The sequence below is a fragment of the Megalops cyprinoides genome, chromosome 3, assembly GCF_013368585.1.
Source record: "Megalops cyprinoides isolate fMegCyp1 chromosome 3, fMegCyp1.pri, whole genome shotgun sequence".
NCBI lineage: Eukaryota > Metazoa > Chordata > Actinopteri > Elopiformes > Megalopidae > Megalops > Megalops cyprinoides.
In genome coordinates, this window is record NC_050585.1 from 26,522,423 (window position 1) to 26,543,123 (window position 20,701).

Below are 20,701 nucleotides of genomic sequence, written 5' to 3' on the forward strand. Positions count from 1 at the left end.
TATTATGTACTTTACTAAAACGTATGAACACACTATTTTGATTTTAAATTGTGTTTGACCAGTGTATTCTATACAATTCTGGATTTTTTATACCTCAGCTTTGTTGGTGACTTTCTCACATAAAAATATATTTGTTCCAGGGTTTGTGCAGGTATAGCATTGCTGTTTCTGTTATTGTCTAAAATGAAAGACACAAATGTTGATCCATATTTAGTTGCATTCAGATTGAGAAGTAGTGATGCATTCTTTTTAGACACACCTGCTTCTCACACATCTACCTAAGTGAGAAATTTCTAAACTTTGAACAAATCTAAGGAAATATTTTATTAGCAATGGAGTCAATAATTCATGCAAAGTCAAAAAACATAACTTTATTGCATACTATATTGTATTGTGCATGTATAGATGATAATGTAACATGTGTTCCTGGCCTTTGCCTGTCTTACTCTGCTCTCTGCTCTTCAGAGTGCCTCAGACTTAAAGGAAATGCACTAACATATCTGACTGACCATGAGCTAAGGGCAAGGGGCAGAGTGGCCCTTCCAGTTAAGTTTCTGAAGATGGCCTGATTGTTCTACAGGTGTTTCGATGAAACAGAAAGCCTAGTTAAGCTAAAGGGCAGATGTGTAGCTCCTTCCCTGCTCCTAAAGAATATGCAGTTGATTCATAAAAGAGGTGCCATCCCAATGTCTGTTTTATTTTGAAGATGGGTTCATTTCGTCTACACGATAGTGCTATAAAGAGAGTCAGTCATCCATCGTGAGACATACCTCTGCAATTGTAAGGGGCTAAACCAGTTTAAATCAAACGAGGCTCTGTGAAAAACAAAGCAACATCTTTTCAGAATTGCTGGCTTCATTCAGTTCAACATTTAACGCTGAGACACTAAGGAGATTTTTTCAGAATTATGGCTTTCTTTCAGAATTATATTCTTTCAACATTTCCAAATCTACTATTTAAACAGACGGCCAAGATGTCATAGCAATAACCTAGTACCACAAGAGGAATCATTCTGACTTTGCTTCTATGAAGGGTAATGGTTACTCTGATATTGTTTAATGGTTTGATAAGCAACTAAGGTTATTTTTATGAATGACCCCCCTTTAAGCTCCTTACACAAGAGACCCAACTCTTTATCAGTGTTAAACACTACAAACAATAAACACTGTTGTTTTGCTAAGCAGTATATAGCATTTGTGTTTTCCTCCCATCATAATTTGATGTCTGATAATAGCCAAAATTGTTATTCCTCCTGTCATTGTGCTATGGTTGGCTCTGCATTGTTTCTGAAATCTGTGATCATATCTTTTGTTTTGTCAGCACTAATTTCAAGAGAGGAAGTTACAAAGCATAAAACAAAATTTTCAACTATGGGAGCACAATTATCGGGTAGTTAACTGACAATGGCTCAGTCATCAACAAGTCTGATTATATACTATAACCACCTCTGCAGGGATGCACCCTCTATCCTGTACCACAAAGGTGAGAGGCTGCATCCCTGGACTGAAATTCAGATGAAATATGAATTTATATGATACAATATGTAACTGAACGGTTCTGAATCCTTAGGGGAAAACAAAGAACAAAAGCATTGGGTGTCATTATATACACGGAAGATCCACACTGTTGTAACACAGTACATTGCTGAAAACTCCATATTTAAACCATATTGAGGTGAAGGTCCTGCACACTGGCAAGAAATCTAAATTTTCACACAAAGGAATTCTAGATAAATACAGAATGAAGTCAAATATTAGTGAGCTATTACTACTGTCTGAATATTTGTATACTGTATTTAAAACTGCTTTCTGAAGTACAGTGTAAAATTCAGTATTGCGATACACATTGCAAGGAGAATTTTATGGGGCTCACACACCGTAGGAAAAGGGTGCTGCAACTCTGTAACAAAAAATTTGCTGGTGCAGCCACTATCATGCTTCCAAAGCACATACTGTAAAGCAGACCTGTCTTTAACTGAGCAAGTTGGGTTTAGACCCTTTAAATTTTGAGCTTCCTCTTTTACCTAGTCTGGGTTTTAAAGCCTTTAAATACAAATATGTGCTGATTGGATGTAATTGATTGCATTTGACTTACTGGCTTCTACCCATGGGAGATTAATGAAGTGTAATTGGAGTGCAGCTCGGTTCTGGAATGGATGAAAAGTATTGAATATCAAATAACATGCTTGTTCAATAACACCACAGTTCAAACTCTTATGACAGAGCACCTTTGTCTATGATATCGCCATCGCTTGCTCGATTCAGGTGTGTTGTTTATTTATACAGCCCCATTGATAATGTTTCTTGTAAGAATGATGCAACAATTCACTGATTTCACCGTATTTACAGGTATGCAGTCATAACAATCTGTGAGGAGTTACTCTTTAAAGTAACATAATCTGTCATCTACAGAGAATGATACATACTCAGTGTGTATGCTTTCATTCCATGAAGGTGACCTCCCTCCGAGGAGTGCTCACATATAGTACATTTTTATTTTTCTGCATGACATCATTGTGGAAATGTTCTAGGAGAGAACCATCAACCTCTGTCTTTACACTTGAGTGCGTGGGCTGATGAATCTCTCTGAATAAGAGCTCTAAATGATGCAGTCCCACAGTCGAGCTTCCAGTGGCATCATAGAGGATTTTAAATCCCCTAAATCACAAAAGGAAATATTCTGGGTTTTTTTTTCCTTTTCTTTCTTTTTTTAGACAGAAGAACGCAGCCCTGGTTGCGTCCGGCGCTATGAGATTTCAGCCTCTTAGAGATCAGTGAAGCATTTCGCTCCATTGCACGTTAGTCAGAACTTAAATGTCAAAATGCATCTGTCTCTTTTTTCCACAGCAAATGTAATTATGTGCACTCCATCCAGCATGTCCAATAATTCATGAGGGAGCAGAGGGACTCTGCAATGTGTCTACATTTTTAAATGCAGTTTAATTTATGATAGGCTCTGTTACGAACTAGCTCCATTTTCCTTGTTTACTATTTCATCCTCTACATGTATTTATTGACCACAAAGTGGCAGCTGAAAAAAGTGGGTGATAACAAAGGGGTCAGGATATGGCATCCAGCCCCAGCTACAACAAATGGCTGGCAACATAGTGATGAAGGGGATACAGATATGAACTCCTGATGTAATTCAGCAACATTATTTAAGAGCATTACACCACTTTCTATCCTGATGGTAAAACACTATAACAATGTGACCCAAATGCACAAAAACATTTTGTTCCAAGGTGCAATTAGGTTGAAAGTCCAAAAGAATATGATCCCCCATATGTACACTACGGATGGCTGAAGTGGACTTTGCAGCAATTTGCAGTGGAACATGTGCTCACTTATAGTTATACAATGACCAATAGAAGAGACTGTTGCTTTCAGGCCAATAAGTGCTGCATTAGGGAATAAGGGGGAAGGCAGCTATTATACAGTAGATTTAAGCATCGGGTCACTGGGAACAGACCCCAAGCTGTTACACCATATCTGCTCTGCATTGCTGGCATGCATGAAAATCATACATTTAATCTGCACTATGTGAACAATGCATAAAGTTGTGAGGAAGGTATAGCAGAAATGATCAAATGAACAGATCAATCAATGTTTCTTGTATAAACCTTTTGAAACACCTACACACTGACCAAGAGATAGAGAGTTTGACTAGTTAGGTATGCACAATTTCGCAAAGATGAGGATGCAGCTGTTTTGTCTCCAGAAATGGATGGGCTTGACACTTTCAATTCTGAGATGTCTTTATTGGTGACATTATGTTTTTTGGGCAATAAAGTGGGAAGGAGTATTGTCCACAATGTTGTGCAAAATCTGTGTGTGGTTATCAGTGTTGTGTCAGTGGCTGCCATGGTTCCCTGCTTTTTCAAAGAGACATTGATCTGGAAAGGATGCATATAAACCCATATAAAACCCCAAAAGCAAAAGGATAGTTTTGTCTGGGCTCTGTAAGGGCATTTAGCTGTAGCCAACTCCTAAAGAATGTGACTGTATTTTTTTAACTGGCTCTGGTCACCACCTCCTCCTCTGTCTAGCTCCGGGTAAAACTGGAACAGAAATTTCCAGCAGGCAGGCACTGCTTTCAACAGGGCATGTCTCAATAAAACACTTTCCACGTCAGGCCACTAAGCTACCCATTGGTACGATGCAAACCCCATAATCCCTATGGAGACACATAGATTATTCTGTCTATTATGACTGGGAATTGAACTCCAAATAGCAACACATATATGGGGGTCTCAGCAGTGCTGAGGCCCCTCCGTCTCCAGCACTTGAGTGCAGTTGCTGTCTGTCTCCTGGATGAAGTATCACAGAGAATGACCATACAGGAATAACACCTTATAAATTCCCATTAAATCCTACTGTTTCACAGTGCCTAACACTGACCACTACCTATGTTTAAATAAAATATTAGTAAAAGGTTATATATAGTAATATATACCAGGTATAACAATCTGCATATGTATCATGTCTATACAATTATTATATTATGTTATATAATTATTTTATTTATGTAGAAAATATAAAGACAAAAATTAATGCATTTTTTATCATGTCATAGTGTCCTCTGTTGAACTGCATGCTAATATTTTGACAACAATGTAAGTCTGTTGTCTTTTCTGAGTCTGAATGCCTCAAGGGAGAAGACAAAAAAGATTAATGTGACCAGCTTGGAAGCATTGCCCTTTTCTTTCTAGTTTAGTGAAATAAAGTTTGTACTTGGTGAAAAACTCAGTAAAATACATGGAGAGAACACCATGGAGACAATGACGCACATATAAAGTGAAATAAATCTTCCTGTGAGACTGCAGGTTAATGTTGGTGCGTGGTGTTTTGGAAAAATCTAAAAATCTCCAAGGAAACTGAAAGAATATAAACATGTTTGTTGCATTGTTTCAGTATTTAATTGAATTCACTTAAGATTTAAGACAACACTGTGTTGATTTGATAAAAGTGGTATGCTGTTTCTTCATATCTTCACATAGCTGAGAGACTTTAGCAAAGAGTGAAATTACAAAAAGGTTTCAGTGAGTCAAAACTGAAACCTAAACAACTGTGGTACCGTATATGTCGGTTTTGTGCAAAGCATCCAATTCATCTATCACTGCAGGAGTAAGATGCTAGAGGGGGAGCTACATTAGTAGTAGTAGTAGTACTAGTACTAGTACTAGTAATACTAGTAGTATTAAACTGCATTAGACATGTTTGGACATCTGTATTCAAAAATGTGTTGTTTTATTTTTAAGGATTAGTATCATTATATAATGAATGAGGGACTGAGAATGTGACAGAGACTGCCACAGGGCACTGGAAGAACTTTTCACTGATATGCTGAAATTTTTTGGTGATATCCTTTTAAACAGTGTATACTGAATAAATTGGCATTCTCAAAATCAAAAGGGGCTCACAAGGCAACAGGCTGTTAAGGGTGTCAGTGACCCGAGAACAGCTGATATCAGATTGTTGCAAATATGAATGTTAAACTCTGTAAACCTACTCTTCTCTGTTGATCAATGTGTCTGTGCTTAGAGAACACACTATACAGGCCATATGGCAGTTTCTGGACAGTGACAAGGCTCATTAAGCTTGCACTTTTTGCCAAGCGCTTTCTGGTTGGCTTATTTTCACATACTCAGGAGAGCCCTGAGTCGGCCAGGCCTAATGTAGCATGCTCGTAAAATGCATTGCCATGGGCTTCAGCACAATCTAACTATGTCTGTCACATTCTGCACTTTTTGGAGCATATAGCTAACAAGAGCCAAGAGACAGTCTGTCATCAGAAATGTTTACATATTAAAGATCACTAAGAGTATACACTATAAAGCAGAATTATGTACCACATTCCTCATTAAAAATACAAAAGCAGAAGAATTATTCAGCTGAAGTCATTGTTATAACATTATTAGCTTATGTTTTACTTGAGCTGATTCTTTATACATAATTTCTGTGGTACAGAGAGACAGATCAAATCATCTGCACATTTGTTTCACCTCATATTCTAATAGTTTTTATAAGACGTTTTAGCTTTATGCGCTCTTAATTAATGTACTGTATTCATTCTGGGGTCAGACATGGTGTCTCTGGGAGGGGGAAAAAACCTTTAATGTACAGATAGTTATAGCTAGAAGGGACAAATAAAAATCATAATACAAAATTGATTACCACTGGGATACTCCAGACTATTGAGTCAGGAGTATCCCAGTGAACAGAGGATCATAAAATTATATTTGGTGATAATATACAGAGCTATCCATACTTACACATGCCCTTTACTGTATAGGAACAAAAATATGGTATAAAAGAAAAATACATATTGCATAATTGTTTCTGATTTAAAATGTCACTTTAATCTTAATAGTATTGCACAGAGCAAAGTCTTAGTGTTCATCAATAATGACTTTTATTATGGCTGTGTTTTGTACTAGCTAGCTACAAAACACAGCCATAATTGCATAATGATATAATATTGAGTTGGCTGGCGATACTTACCAGCAAGCTAACATGTAATGACAAGCTAGCTATTACAACTAGCCCATTAACTAGCAGCTCCTTAAAACAGTGGATAACATAACAGTCAGAGCTTTGCTTGTTGGTAACAGGTTGGGCTAATGATTGCCCGTTGTTGATTGCTAAGTTTAAAAATTTTCAGTCTTAATGCTTGCAGGGATGAACAACCAAACACATAATGTTTAACTTATATGAGCAGTGCTTTTCCTCTCACACAATTCTGTCACAAAATACCATTGGCACTAGTGTAGGGAAGTAGAGTACAGAAGAGTGAGGGCAGAGGGTGTCCCAAGTGGACATTTTAAATCTCCTGCCTTCCCCCTTCCTGTTTCATTTCATTGACTCCCTGGCCCACTCTGTGATGACCAAAAATGTTCCACTTGAGAAGCCTCAACATGAAGGGTAGAGAGGGATGATTTGGGATACGGCTGGTGATGACAATACAGCTGGTGATAGCAAACTTCAAAAATAATGTAGCGTATAAGTAGTGCATTGACAAAAATTACTCAAAGATAATGGTCACAGTACAATATTTTTCAATGCTTGACTTTCTATTAATTTTTTGGGTTTTACTTAGAAGTCTTTAGCCTTAAACCCTTATGTCAGAGTAGACCTTATCTTGTTTTTTTTTTTCTTTTTTCATAAAAAAACAGCATGTGGCTTTGCCTTAGGGCCACATCACTCCACACTGTCATGCTTTATTTTAATACAACAGCACATCTTGCCGTCGGTTATTCTTTACATAGTTACAAACTATTACATAAGCATGCAGATGTATATAATCCCTCTAATTGCATGTGTTTGCATCTATAGGTGGCAGTATATCATTCAGGTCTGACCTCTTTGGTCTCTTTTGTTTATTCTTCATGTGACAAACCAGCTGTCATGCAGCATTTCAAAGCAGCTCGTAATCTGCTTTCCTACACCCAACTTCAAGATGTATACAGTGCTCATTGACCATCAAACAGGCATGCCTCTGCTTATGCCCTCTTGTGTTAAAGCAGCATGACAGCATAAAATAAGATATCTTTAATTTTAAAGGAATTGAGATAAGCTTTCAGGAGACCAACCAGTGGAACAAGAAGTGCAGCTTGCTTACATGCATGCAGCTGTAATCCTTAAAATCAGATTCCTATTCAGTGGCTCAAGACCAAAAAGCTATTTTGAGCCAAAAATGAGCCCAAAGGCAGTGATTACTTTCAACATCCATATCAATAAACGAGACAAGTAGGGAGATGATGCCGTACGGTTGTGGTAAAGGAGATATTCAGTAAAGATCACCCTCATAAAAGGATTAAGCAGCAGCACAAAGGTTCTATGTTCAGTGTGATTAGCCCCCCCACCCTACAAACTATCCAAAAACAATCATAAGTGAATCATTTTTACCCTGGAGCGGGGTGTGACTAGATAAAAAGGATACAAGTAGCTTTAATTTAGAACAAGCCATTTCTGTTTATATTAAGTTTATTCCCAACAGCAATTGTATGATAATGAATGTACATATCAGAAGGGGAAAAGCTTTACATGTTTCCCTTTTTAATATTGTCAGGTTTTGGAAGATTCACTTTGGGGTACGAAGTGCAACATAAACCCATTTAAACCTATTGTTCCTTCATTAATCCAAATATTTTTTACATTTTAAAATGAACAGTTTATTACATATTAAAATGTTGAGGTTTTTCCTCAGATGCAAAGGTTTTAAATTGCAAACCAAAAGATGAAATATGTTGTAACAAAATTATTTATTTTACACTTAAAGTCATTTATATGAGTAACATTTATTAAATGTTTCAACCCATTAAACCCATTTTTTGCCCACATCCACATTGTAGGTCAATAAATGTTGGATTGATAAACACACTGTGATAATTACTACAGGTTTTTTACAGATTTATTTTTTAGTTAATTTTTAGTTAGCTTTTACTGATTAGATATTAGTCTATTCCATAGGTGATCTTGATGTTGCTCTTGAAATACAGGTGGTCCCCGACTTACGATGGGGTTATGTCCCAATAAACCCATCGTAAATTGAAAATATTGTAAATCGAAAATGCATTTAACACATCTCATCTACCGAAAATCATAGCTTAGCCTAGCCTACCTTAAACATGCTCAGAACACTTACATTAGCATACGGTTGGGCAAAATCATCTAACACAATGCCTATTTTATAATATAGTGTTGAATATCTCATGTAATTTATTGAATACTGTACTGAAAGTGAAAAACAGAAACACAATATCCAAAAAACACTGGCAAGACATTACACTGTAGAGTATCGGTTGTTTACCCTCATGATCACGTGGGATCTGCCCAGCATTGCGAGAAAATCGAGCCATCGTAAGTCAGGGCCCACCTGTAATTGAGAAATTCAGAATGTAGTAACAAATGTAGAATGTGGTATAATGAAAACCACACTGTTTGGGAAGCCCTTTCTTATGTTTTGTATCAAGTCATTGAAAAATTCTTTCCATCAATTTGTTTTATCAGATAAGATCTGTAAACATTAATGATAACATGTTTGTTGTGCTTTTTAATGAATCCTTGTCAGCTTCAGAAGGGGCACAATCACTTTTTGTCAGAAACTGAATTGGCAATACATGCTTTGTTCAGCCATAACTTTTTACGGTCAGATGATTATGCCCTGCAAAGTTCAACATGATGTGCTTTCGTAATTCCCTGTGTGGGCCAATTTTTTCACGCATAAAGTGTCACTATGCTCCCAGGTTTGAGTTCCCAGTCTATTTTGCTACAAGGGTCCTCATGTGACACAGGTGATAAGCATCTAATTAAAATTAAAAAGGATTCTCCTGGGTCACTGTCGCTGTGGCCTGTGAAATGATTTGCTTTGTCATGTGTGTCCACATAACAAATGCCTTATACTATTCAATATATTGTGAGAAGGAGATGACCTATTTTTCACTACAAAAGTGGAGAACTGTGTTTGTTTCTTTATAGTACTGCAAGCACAGTACAGATAGGAGGACACCATGAAAATCTGGGTCTGTGCCGCATTATTTTTTCAACACAAAATATCAGTACACTTTCATAACCATCAAAATGGGTCAAACTATGAAAATTGTATGAAAATTTATTGACCTCACACAGAATGCCCACACTGACAAACATTTAGCCCTTTATATGCTTGGAAGGACCACTGTTATTACATCAGCTTAGTGGTTATGATGACTATATTGGATCAATCATTGCCTGATGGGGACTACTGCAAGTCTACTGACCAAAATATAGATCAAAGCCATTGAGACACAATAAAGGTCAAACCTTCTATGTTTATGTGCTATAGAATGACAGCTAACAACTCCAGGTTGTTAGAAACACACAATTGTGTGATAGTGTCCTAAAAGAAGGTGAAACAAGTCACTTAGGTTGCTATCTTTAATGACACTAGTGACTTCCATTGGAATTATCAGAATCTTAAGATAAAGAGTTCAAATCATTTTTAATAACCACTGTATATAATTGCTACAACAGTTGTGTTTCCCAGGTTTGTCTCATGGTCACTTGTGGGAAACAATCACATGTTACACAGTATGTAAAACATTGGTCTCTGGCCATATCCTTCTGTTCTTGAGAACTTGGGAAACAGCCAAACCCAAAATATGCAGGATGTCAATGTGTTGAAAATATACATTGTCTTTCGTTTTTGTTGCTGACCATATTCTGGCTGCTGTTTTGGGTATGCTGCAACTTGTATAACATCAATACTGAGGTATGACATTGCAGTATATATGGGACAAATGTATGTGTTCTTTTCTCAGACAAATATTGCCTGCAAAAGAAGTACTTTTATTTGACATTGGCTTTTCATCTCATGCAAATACAAAGCGACAAGAAGACTCAATATCAGAGAATCCAAAATAATTATTTCCCTCTACTTCTTGGAGCTAACAGGAAAAACCATCTGATCAAGATAGATGCAATGGTAGGAAATACATTTTTTCAATCAGACAAATTTATGTATTATTATATAATAATATCAATACAATTCAATACAAAGTTAATGTCCTGTTTGCTAACTGTATCACCTAATGAGAGGATGCACAAAGGGAGGTAGAAAGTGACAGGCAAAAAGTCCTTTCAAAATGTTTCCACTTCTCCTGTTAAGAGCTCACCAAGTAGCATATATTTCAGGCCTGGGTGACTGTGCTTCCTGTCTGTGAGCAGTCAACACAGTGCTCCTGTGATCTCTCAGCCCACATAACATTTCACAGTGCTCCACACCCCTAACACAAAACAAATCTCTGCTGTGTATCTCACTCATCCCTTCTTCTCATACGCATGAATGTATCTATATCTGGTTCTAATTTTCTTGACGTGCTAAGTATGATGCTGTCGATATTCACAATGTACTGTATCTGGTCTCAGGGAAAGATAATGACTGCAAATCCTACAATCCTACCTCATAAACAGGGCTATCTAATAAAAAGTTTTGAATGGTTTGAGTCAGAGGCTGTGAAATAACTCAAAGCTCAGGTGATCAGTTTCCGTCAGCAGTGAGAACCTGGATATTAAGAGCACTGTCTTTCAACTTTTTGGAGGTTTGATATGTTTTTTTTTTTTTTTGCATTTCTGTCTCCTTTTCTCTCTAGCTATACTTTCCACTGCCATTTCAGATCTGGATAGCTTAAAAATATTTACAGGGAACTTTCACAGCTGAGGAATCAGGAGCTTCAAATTTGCCTTCATAAAGACAAATATTTCTCCATCAGGGAATTTTGCCAAGGCGGTTTGGCATTAAGGTGCAGTTAAGGAGGATGGGAGGCAAGAGCACTGACTACATGATGAAGACTAATCAGTTGCATTAGCCATTTTGACCACTGTCCTTTGTAGTGCACTTTTGAGTCAATTGCTGAGGGATTGCTGGCTTGAATACAATGGGGGGGTTTAATCCATTCACTGCAGGGCACAGTGGGGATGCAGGATAACGAAAGAAGCTATGGGAAGCCATGGGAAGATATCTTTTCTTAAACAGATTTGAAAGTATACAATACAGATGAGCTAATGAGTACATTCACAAAAATGAGTCAAAGTATATATGAATATACTCACCCAAAAGACCAAATGTAGATTGATTCAAATGAGGCAGAGGAAATTTGAACTTGGGGAGAAATATGGGGAAACTACTGTCAAGCCAATTGAAAATAAAATGAAGAAAAATCACTTTCAGCACATACCAAGGACTTGCAAGCTAATATACAACATGAACCCAAGAGCATTAATGAAACATATTTTTCATTTGAGTATTTTACTGAGTATTTTACTCAGATCTTTCCAAACCAAAGCATGAATGTAAATCAGATAATCACCTACTTTCTCAAATGACAATCTAAACTGACTGAGAACCACACAAATTACATTGATACCCTGTTAACCGACCTTAAAAAAGCTTTATTTCAACTAAAATATCAAATGTCCTGGCCAGGACGGATGCCCAGCTAATTTTTCTGAACACCTCCAGTCTCCAATGTCATTATAATTTCTAAGAGCTGCAGCAGAAGTATTTTTTACCTGAACAAATCCACAATCAATGCACTCAGCCTGAATAACTCTTTTGAAATTCAACAAACACTACTTTGTGTTCCAGTCATCACCCCTTGTTCCTTTTGAGTAGACACCGTTCTCAATCAGTAAAGCCTAGACAGTTATGTCACCCCACTGATAATACACTTATATTAAATTGTTTTTATTAGAGATGAACATTCATCAGACAATATGAGTCAGCATTTTAACCCCAATCAATTTTTCCAATTTGAATATTACACCAACATGTCTTTCTCCAGATCCAGCAAAGGCTTTTGATGAAGCCAGCTGGCCAATCATAATTTATACATTGGATACGCATCACAACCATTTGGATTATTCTGAGGAATAAGGCAGTTGCTCCTTAATCACCCTTATTATTCCCTATCTTTACTGAACCATTAGCAGCAGCAGTCTGCCAAAATATTCATATATCTGGAACCAAAACAGGGACATCACATCATAAAATCAGCCTTGAGCAGAGACTGGCCACTAGTGTATTTTGAAATGTGATAATCCAATAAAGAAGTTTATCTATGGAACAGGCTTTCTGCTTCATGGTCTTCACAAATTTTAACTATTTCTTAGGGGCAGACTACTGTCACTGCAGTCATTGCAAAAAAAAATCTGTCATTTTAATAAAAACAGTGACTGAAACATATGAACAGCTTCATAAAAAAAAGATCTGTAGAACTTGTGCCGATGCTTATTCGGTACTAGTATTTTATGACAACCTGGGATTCATGGAAGCAGTTATCAAGGCTCCCGTAATAGGGGCTGCAGCAGGTGAAATAAACTCAGAGCCCGGCACCTGGTTTGAGCGTACCATATGTGGCCATCACGCAGACCTGGGGCAGGCCTGAGGGGAGACTTCCGACCAGCTGGACGAAGGCGTGACCAGGAGAATGTTGCACTAGCCAAATTTCAAACTCTGCTGGTCGTCAGATGCCCGATTAACAGGCTCTTAGTCACATCAACAATGCAGGAGGCAACTCGGGAGTGTGTGTACTTGCCCCAGTGGCATGTGATTCTACTCACACGCTGTGGTGTTAATGGCTCACATAGCTGTCAGCAAATAGGGCAGATGTCAGCGAGTGTGCAACCCTCTCGACAAGCAGTAAGGTTGTGAAATGTTCTGTTTATTCACATCTCTCTGTCAAGAAATTCCTGTGGCTGTATCTCTGTGCACATGATTCTAAAGGCACTATGTACAGTATTTCCAGATCCGTTTGCGGCTGCTGGAGACATTAGATTCATAACACGTTATGTCAGTAGGTTTAGCTCAATGACATAAAGTTTGGGACTGTCAGCAGCACCGTGGCAGCAGTCTTTGGCATGATGGAAATTGTTCTGAATGATATTGACGGTAAGACAAGAGGGCTGGAACAAAGCCCGCTGCGCATATGATCTGACCTGAATATAGTTCACTCTGTTCAATGCCTGTACATCAGAGAAAAGAGACACTACACAATGTCAGAATGTAAAATGAAGGGAAGCACAATCACAGATGCATGGATGCGTTAAATCCTCATGGCTGCAATAATGCATAGTGACAGGTCTGCCAACAGCAATGACTAGCTGAAGACATAAAGGACAATTGACAGCACTTATAATGGGTATTTGTGGAGATCGTATCAATTATTGTCCGTAAATTTAAAAGATTTTCATTTGTCAGATGCCTGATTGTTCTACTGTATGAGTGACTTGACATATGCTTGTGTTAACTTTTTCCAGGAAACTGCAGGGCTATATGTGCGCTCATTTTAAATATAGAGATAGAACCTGGTTAACATAAGAATGAGAACTTTGTTGTTTTACAGATCATGCAGCTCTATGTTAGAAATTCTTTAATAAGGGTTTTTGCTGCCCAGTTTGCTTAGTGCTTAGTTATTCTGACAAAAACATGCTTTTTTGAAGCTATGGAAAACATGCTTTCTTTTTACATATAGCAGCACATGACCAAAAAGTATAAGGCACTAAGTAGCATGTCTTTGGGTATACAGACGTTATGTGTTAACAAACAATTTTTATTCATCCAGCCACTGGTTTATGCCTCCCTTTTCTTCCCTCTGTCATCAGTACAAATCAGCCCCACATTTACTATTGCAAATCAAAGTCATGTACAGTCCAGAGCATTGTCTGTTGAGAAAAACAAATCATGTCTACTGCACTGTAGCATGAGCGATATTGGATATTTTATTATTTAAAGGGCACCAAGTAATTACATTATGTAAATTGTTTGCTTAGCATATAACAACAATAATAAATCAATGACATCTAATCTGATTTTTTTTTAAATTAATAGAGCTCTACTTTGTGTGAATAGTCAATACAGTTCATTAACAGATATAACATTAATTGACAAACATGAATTATAGAACATGTAGTGGTTTGAAAAGGTAAAGGAAACAGAGGTTGAAAAGAGAGAGTGAGAGAAAGAGAGTTTCATGACAATGCTGAGGCCAACATTTTCCCCTTTTTACCATTAAGTCATCTTTGAATGTCAGTTCCTGATGCAAAGCAGGCTCTTTTCAAGTTCATTATCACAGCGCTGTGGTACAATGATGGTGACATCTAAGTCTTAACCACAGGCATCTCACCGAGAAATTTCGCTCATCCCAACAAGTAGAACAATGTCCCTGAATGCATTTATGTATTAAAGTATGTGACAGCTGTTCATCATGTCATGAAATTTACAAAGCTAGAAGGAACATCTTCTTTGATCTGCCTAGTTTCCAGCTGCAATTTCTATGGTTCTTTTTGGAGCCTTTAAAATGCTGCTTCATATGGAATATGGATTCAGTACACTCAAATCAAATATGGAATATGGATTCTCTCACTCAAAATTCACCCACACTTGGCTTTCCAGACACCTTTGGAATATCACCTCTTTTATTCTAAGAGCCAGTATCATGGATTTTTGTCTGAATAGGTTATTGTTGGTTATGAATGCCTACCATGATCAGTATAACAGACGTTAAAAAATCTACAGAAATCTCACTTATGTATCGTAATATCAGAAAGATGCTACCATGATTGCTCATTGTTGACCTGTGCTATAATCACTACCTTGTTAATATGGTTTAGGCTAATTTATGATTTAATATGGTCCTAGTATAGCATGCTACCATCTTAGAAGAAAGGGTTCCAACAGGGTTACTCTTGGAGGGGTAAGATTCTGCCTAAAACCATTTTCAAGTGCTTCATTTGAAAAACACTTTTTTGAAGAAAGTGTTCTTCAAGGATGCTTTGGAGGCTGAAAGGATTCTACATAGAAGGCAAAAGGGTTTTGTATATAACCATTTTGATCCTAATAAACCTTTTCTGTTTTAAATTGTCAGTTGATTTTGCTTTAATAAGGGCTTTGTTTTAAATGAGTTTTTAAATTTCAACACCATCAAGATTCAGTAATTTGACAAAAAATAAATAAACAAATAAAAATGGATGTTAGGGTGAAATCCTCAACCTCAAAGACTCAAACAGTTTTCCATGTAAACATGCACTAGCACAGTTAAAACATGTGACTAGGACAAGCCTCCTCCAATACTATTAAAGCCAGCTGCAGCTTCTTTTGACTCTGTGCACTGTGTCCGTTACCAAGCAATGTAATAATCACACCTCTATAGGTGCTCCATTGGCAGCTGAAGAAGGAGAGTAACCCAGCAGTGTTGCCTTCCCTGAGATTGTGACCAGTTACGTTGCTCTGGACTGCTGGCCCCACAGCAGTAGTAGCGTGCAAGCTGAGGAATCAAACCTAAAACCCCAGCTGCAGGACACAGTCTGTAGACACAAAGGTACACATGTGTTGCACAACTACGATGTTTTAAACAACAGCGTGGTAAAATTAAAACATTGGAACAATGGTATGATTCAAAATTTGTGAACCTTAAGATCATGTTGAAAAACTAAGAATCCAAGTCAGGTGATGCTTCATAAATAATAAGAAAAAAAGATCAGCCAGGATTTGATCCTGATGTTCCACAATCTGCAGCAGTACACATTGAGCTATCTTTTTTGCTTGGTGGGGCCTTGAAATATCTGAGCCAAATTTGTACAAAACCCTTAGCAGTGGTACATTGTATTGGATCTCTACTGCTTTGAACTTTTACATCTATGATGGAATGGAACATTTTCTCCTCAGACTGTAAGGAATTCATTCTGTGTCTGCATCATTGGTTTCTGATTTGTCATCAAACTGTGTTTTCAAAAGGCAATCCTTCATAACACATTCTGTTCTGTATAAGATATGTCCATTGAACAAACACTTTACTTTTCATGTGGATGGAGCATCATGCCAGAGAGAGAGAGGAGACAGAGAAGATGGGTCAGAAATGTATAGCTCATGTGGGCTTGCCACCACAGGGGAGGTACAGCTCCGAAAGCATCTATTTTATCAGCTACACTAACAATCCACCCCAGCAGACAGCAATTCACAGAGCTGCATTCAGTTCAGCACACTTCCTCATTCACACATATTCAATACTCCATTTCCATATTCCATACAACAGGCCAGTGCCTTTAAATCAATGAAGGGTGGAGAATTAGAGGAAGGGTCACTTTAGAACACAGAGAACTGGAACACAGGGTGTGGTCACCTGTGAGGACTGATGATAGAAGCTGGACTGAAAAACCTAAGAAACATCAGAGAAAGGTAATCTAAATCATACATCATAATATCATCATAATATCATGGCAGTATTATTTCTCAAATTCAGGAGAAACTCAGAAGACGATCAATGAGGCAAGAGCAGATATGAAGGGCAGACACACATGACTACATGAACGAAGAGTTCATTGTATTGCTTGGGATGAAGCGATGGTAAAGATATCGATTATGGCAGAATCGAAGTAAAATGAATTGAATATGGGGATCCCAGACACATGTAAAACATTTAAAATACAGTGTAAACCATAGGCAGACATTTGTCTTTGAGGGTCAGAAGTTCATCCTAACACTCATATTTTAAAATTCATCTTCATATATATTAAAATTATTCATTACCAATTAATGATGTTGATGTTTTATCAACAAACAATTTACAATAGAAAAGGCAGAATGCTTTTACCCTCCAAAGACCTCTTTCCCTTTTCCCCTTTGAATGAAAAGGGTTCTTGATGGAATTTTTGCGCCTTTTAAAGATCCCTTTCTTCAGATGAAAATGGCCCTAGGTAGAACCTCACTCCTATAAGAAGAAGACTTTTGGAACCATTTTTTCTCATTTTATTCTGTTTTTTTCTGTTCTGTTCTCCAGTTGAGTCTATTGTGTCATCACTAAGAATTCATAACTGCTAAAGAACCTTGGGAAGCTGTATTGACTCATGTGTGAGATCCCTGCCTTCAGCTTCATGCATATCTTTGGAATTCATTCAGAGATGTTTGCATGTTTGTGACAGTTGAGCTGAGGGCCAGACCATGGATTAATTTATGTGTAGCTAAATATATTATGAACAGTTATTCTAGCCTCATATTAAGTCAGAACAATCACAGGTGTCCATGGTTCAATGATGTCTTACAATGTGTTTGTGGGTCAGCCTCCCACTACTGTCCAATGAGTCTCATGGGTTTCTCTTCAAAGCTATGGTTGTTTGGAGTTTTTGGATCATTAATAGAGGCATATGTGTGGAATGGTGGGTAGTGCATTGGATCTGAAGGGTGGTGAATTTTAATTCCCAGAACTATATTATAACATTAGTAAGTACAGATGAGTCACATTGATTCTCAAACTAGGTATGGCTGTCAGGCGGTCCATGATTCACTGGTAGTAAAGGTAATGCAATTAATGCATTTGCATCAACAACATAGTCAACTGACCTGCAGCAGAACACATATGGATAATTATGTCCAGCAAAATGTCTCATTTACCTGGCTAATCTGGCTACATAATACTTTACTATACAACTACTCTTGCTCAAGATTCATAATACTTTTACAGTTCTTTACTTTGTAAATGGTTTGCAATGCTCTCTTTAATTTGTGTCAGATGGGTATTGGAGCACAGTCTGACTAAATGAAATAACATGAGTAATTGTGGATCAAGTTGCAAATTTCATGTGCACAGCTCATTCCTGGAGTACTGTAATTCAGATGTTTATCTGTTTCAAGTAAAATGCTGGTTTCTGTAGGGAATAGAAAACAGACAGTTTGACCCTTTTCAGAAGGGTCAAACTTGATAAGCCAGTGGGCTGAGAGAATGGGTGCATAGCAGGAAATTATTTGACTGTAATTAGGTGGAAATCACATAAGGACATAATGATGCTTGCTTTGTCATTTTACATACATGACTGGATTTGTCAGATGCAGACTATACTTAAATGTATTTAAGACTTGTCACATTTTTGCCAAATGATTGGTAGTACACTTACTGCCTTGAGGCTATGTTTAATTCAATTTTAGACCTCAGTTAAAATCTATTTTGCCCAGTATTGGGCAGTACTCACAGCCATAAAAGAAATTGATGGGCAACAGATGGTCTTTACCTGGAGCAATTGCACAAAAAGCTATAAGGCTAAAAGTCAATTTGAGCATAAAATGGGATGAGAGCAAATAGATGATAAAATTAAATGGAGAAAACAGTGCAGTGGATGCTCCACAGGGTGCACTACTCAGACATTGGGCTTGAATATGAGATGCTGCTGAACTTGATCCCTCTGGATTACCCTTACCAGCTCAATTACCAGCTCAATAAAATGCCACCTCATTACCAAGTCAATAGAACTCTCTATGACCAAAACCCCAGACTGCCTAATACAACAACACGGCAACTTCATCCAATTAAAGCTGGAATGTGATAGTTAAAGAATAGCCAAGCTGCAATGAGATTGTCCTGTTTTATTGGAATTGCTAAGTCCATGTAACTGAAAATGAGGTTTGTTCACTGAAATGAGACAGTCTAATTGGCGGGACACGTCCTGATTTCATAGTCAAACAAAGGAGAAACAATTTGAAATGGAGTGTGGTGGTGGGCAGAACAACAATCAACCACAATCACTACCCCTCGTTTCAAGTGCAACATACACACAGATAATCAGTCCTTTTCTCCAAACAGAGGTTTTTGTATGAAAGTACCTACAGAATGATGTTTTGGACTGCTCTAGGAATATGACCAAATAGGTGCATCCTGTCTTCTTCTTTTAAGACCTTTTAAAGAGCTGATAATTTAGTACTGAATGTATTGAGCATTACATATCACTTCTCAAAAAACAGTAGACTTGTGTCTTACTTGTTTCTGGACTGGTAATCAGAGAAAATCTAATGGACTGAATTCTTCTTGTACGAATTGTCAGGACTCTGTGACTTTATTATTTTTTCTCAGCTCCAGTGTGCTAATATCCCTCTCTCTTTGCCTTTCAGGAAACATATTTGTGGTTAGTCTATCAGTGGCAGACATGGTAGTGGCAGTGTACCCATACCCACTGGCCCTCATGGCCATCTTTCACAATGACTGGACTATGGGGGATATGCACTGCCAAGTCAGTGGCTTTATAATGGGCCTCAGCGTCATTGGCTCCATTTTCAATATCACCGCCATTGCTATCAACCGCTACTGCTACATCTGCCACAGCTTGCAGTATGACCGCCTCTACAGCATCAAGAACACCTGCTGCTACCTGTGTCTGACTTGGTTCCTCACTGCCCTTGCCACCGTGCCAAACTTTTTTGTGGGCTCCCTGCAGTATGACCCTCGTATCTTCTCCTGCACTTTTGCCCAGACCGTCAGCTCCTACTACACCATCTCAGTTGTGGTTATCCATTTCCTGGTACCTCTCTTGGTGGTCTCCTTTTGCTACTTACGAATTTGGGTCTTGGTCATCCAGGTAAAACATCGGGTGAAACCTGACACCAAGCAGAAAATAAAGCCCAGTGACTTCAGAAACTTCCTGACAATGTTTGTGGTCTTCGTCTTGTTCGCAGTATGCTGGGGCCCGCTGAACTTTATTGGCCTAGCTGTGGCCATCGACCCCGCACGGGTGGCTCCTAATATCCCTGAGTGGCTCTTTGTCACCAGCTACTTCATGGCCTACTTTAACAGTTGCCTCAACGCTGTCATCTACGGGCTGCTCAACCAAAACTTTCGTAAGGAATACAAACGGATCCTTTTAGCACTGTGCACCCCTCGTATGCTGTTCATGGACACCTCGAAATGTGGGACAGAAGGCCTGAAGAGCAAGCCCTCTCCTGCAGTTACAAACAACAACTTGGCAGAAGTGAACTTATGAAAATAATGTAGCCTTTTCCATTTACAGTACTTTCTCACTTGACAGGCAACTGGGAAGGAATCTGTTTTTGATAGAGCTTTATTGTTTGTTTGATGACTTCTCACTGTGTGCCTATTTTTTCTGGAAAAATAGTCAGGTTCAGGTTTCTTTCTGTCAGCGCCATGATGAGATGAATTATTTTTATGATCATATATGTTTTTATAACTTATAATCATTTATAAGAGGACAATATAAACAAGAATACAAGTTCAATTCTTCCCTTTATTTTACAGTATTTTTGTTTTCATTATTTAAATGTATGTCATTTCATCAATCAGGAGGAAAGATGTCAACGTGAATGTTTATTTATACAGTGTACCAGAGAGTTGTGGTTACACATATCAGCTTTATATATATAGAACAATAAAGTAAATATGATATTAAAC

At 37.8% G+C, this 20,701-nt stretch overlaps 1 protein-coding gene across 1 annotated transcript in view; it reads left to right on the forward strand.

Annotated features, from left to right (window-relative positions):
- mtnr1c (melatonin receptor 1C) overlaps positions 1–20,276 on the forward strand; it is a 35,762-nt gene extending 15,486 nt beyond the window's left edge. The window contains exon 2 of the mRNA XM_036524352.1: positions 19,411–20,276. Coding sequence (XP_036380245.1) covers positions 19,411–20,276 — 866 coding nt within the window. The remainder of the gene's footprint in view (positions 1–19,410) is intronic.
- The last annotated feature ends 425 nt before the right edge of the window (positions 20,277–20,701 follow it).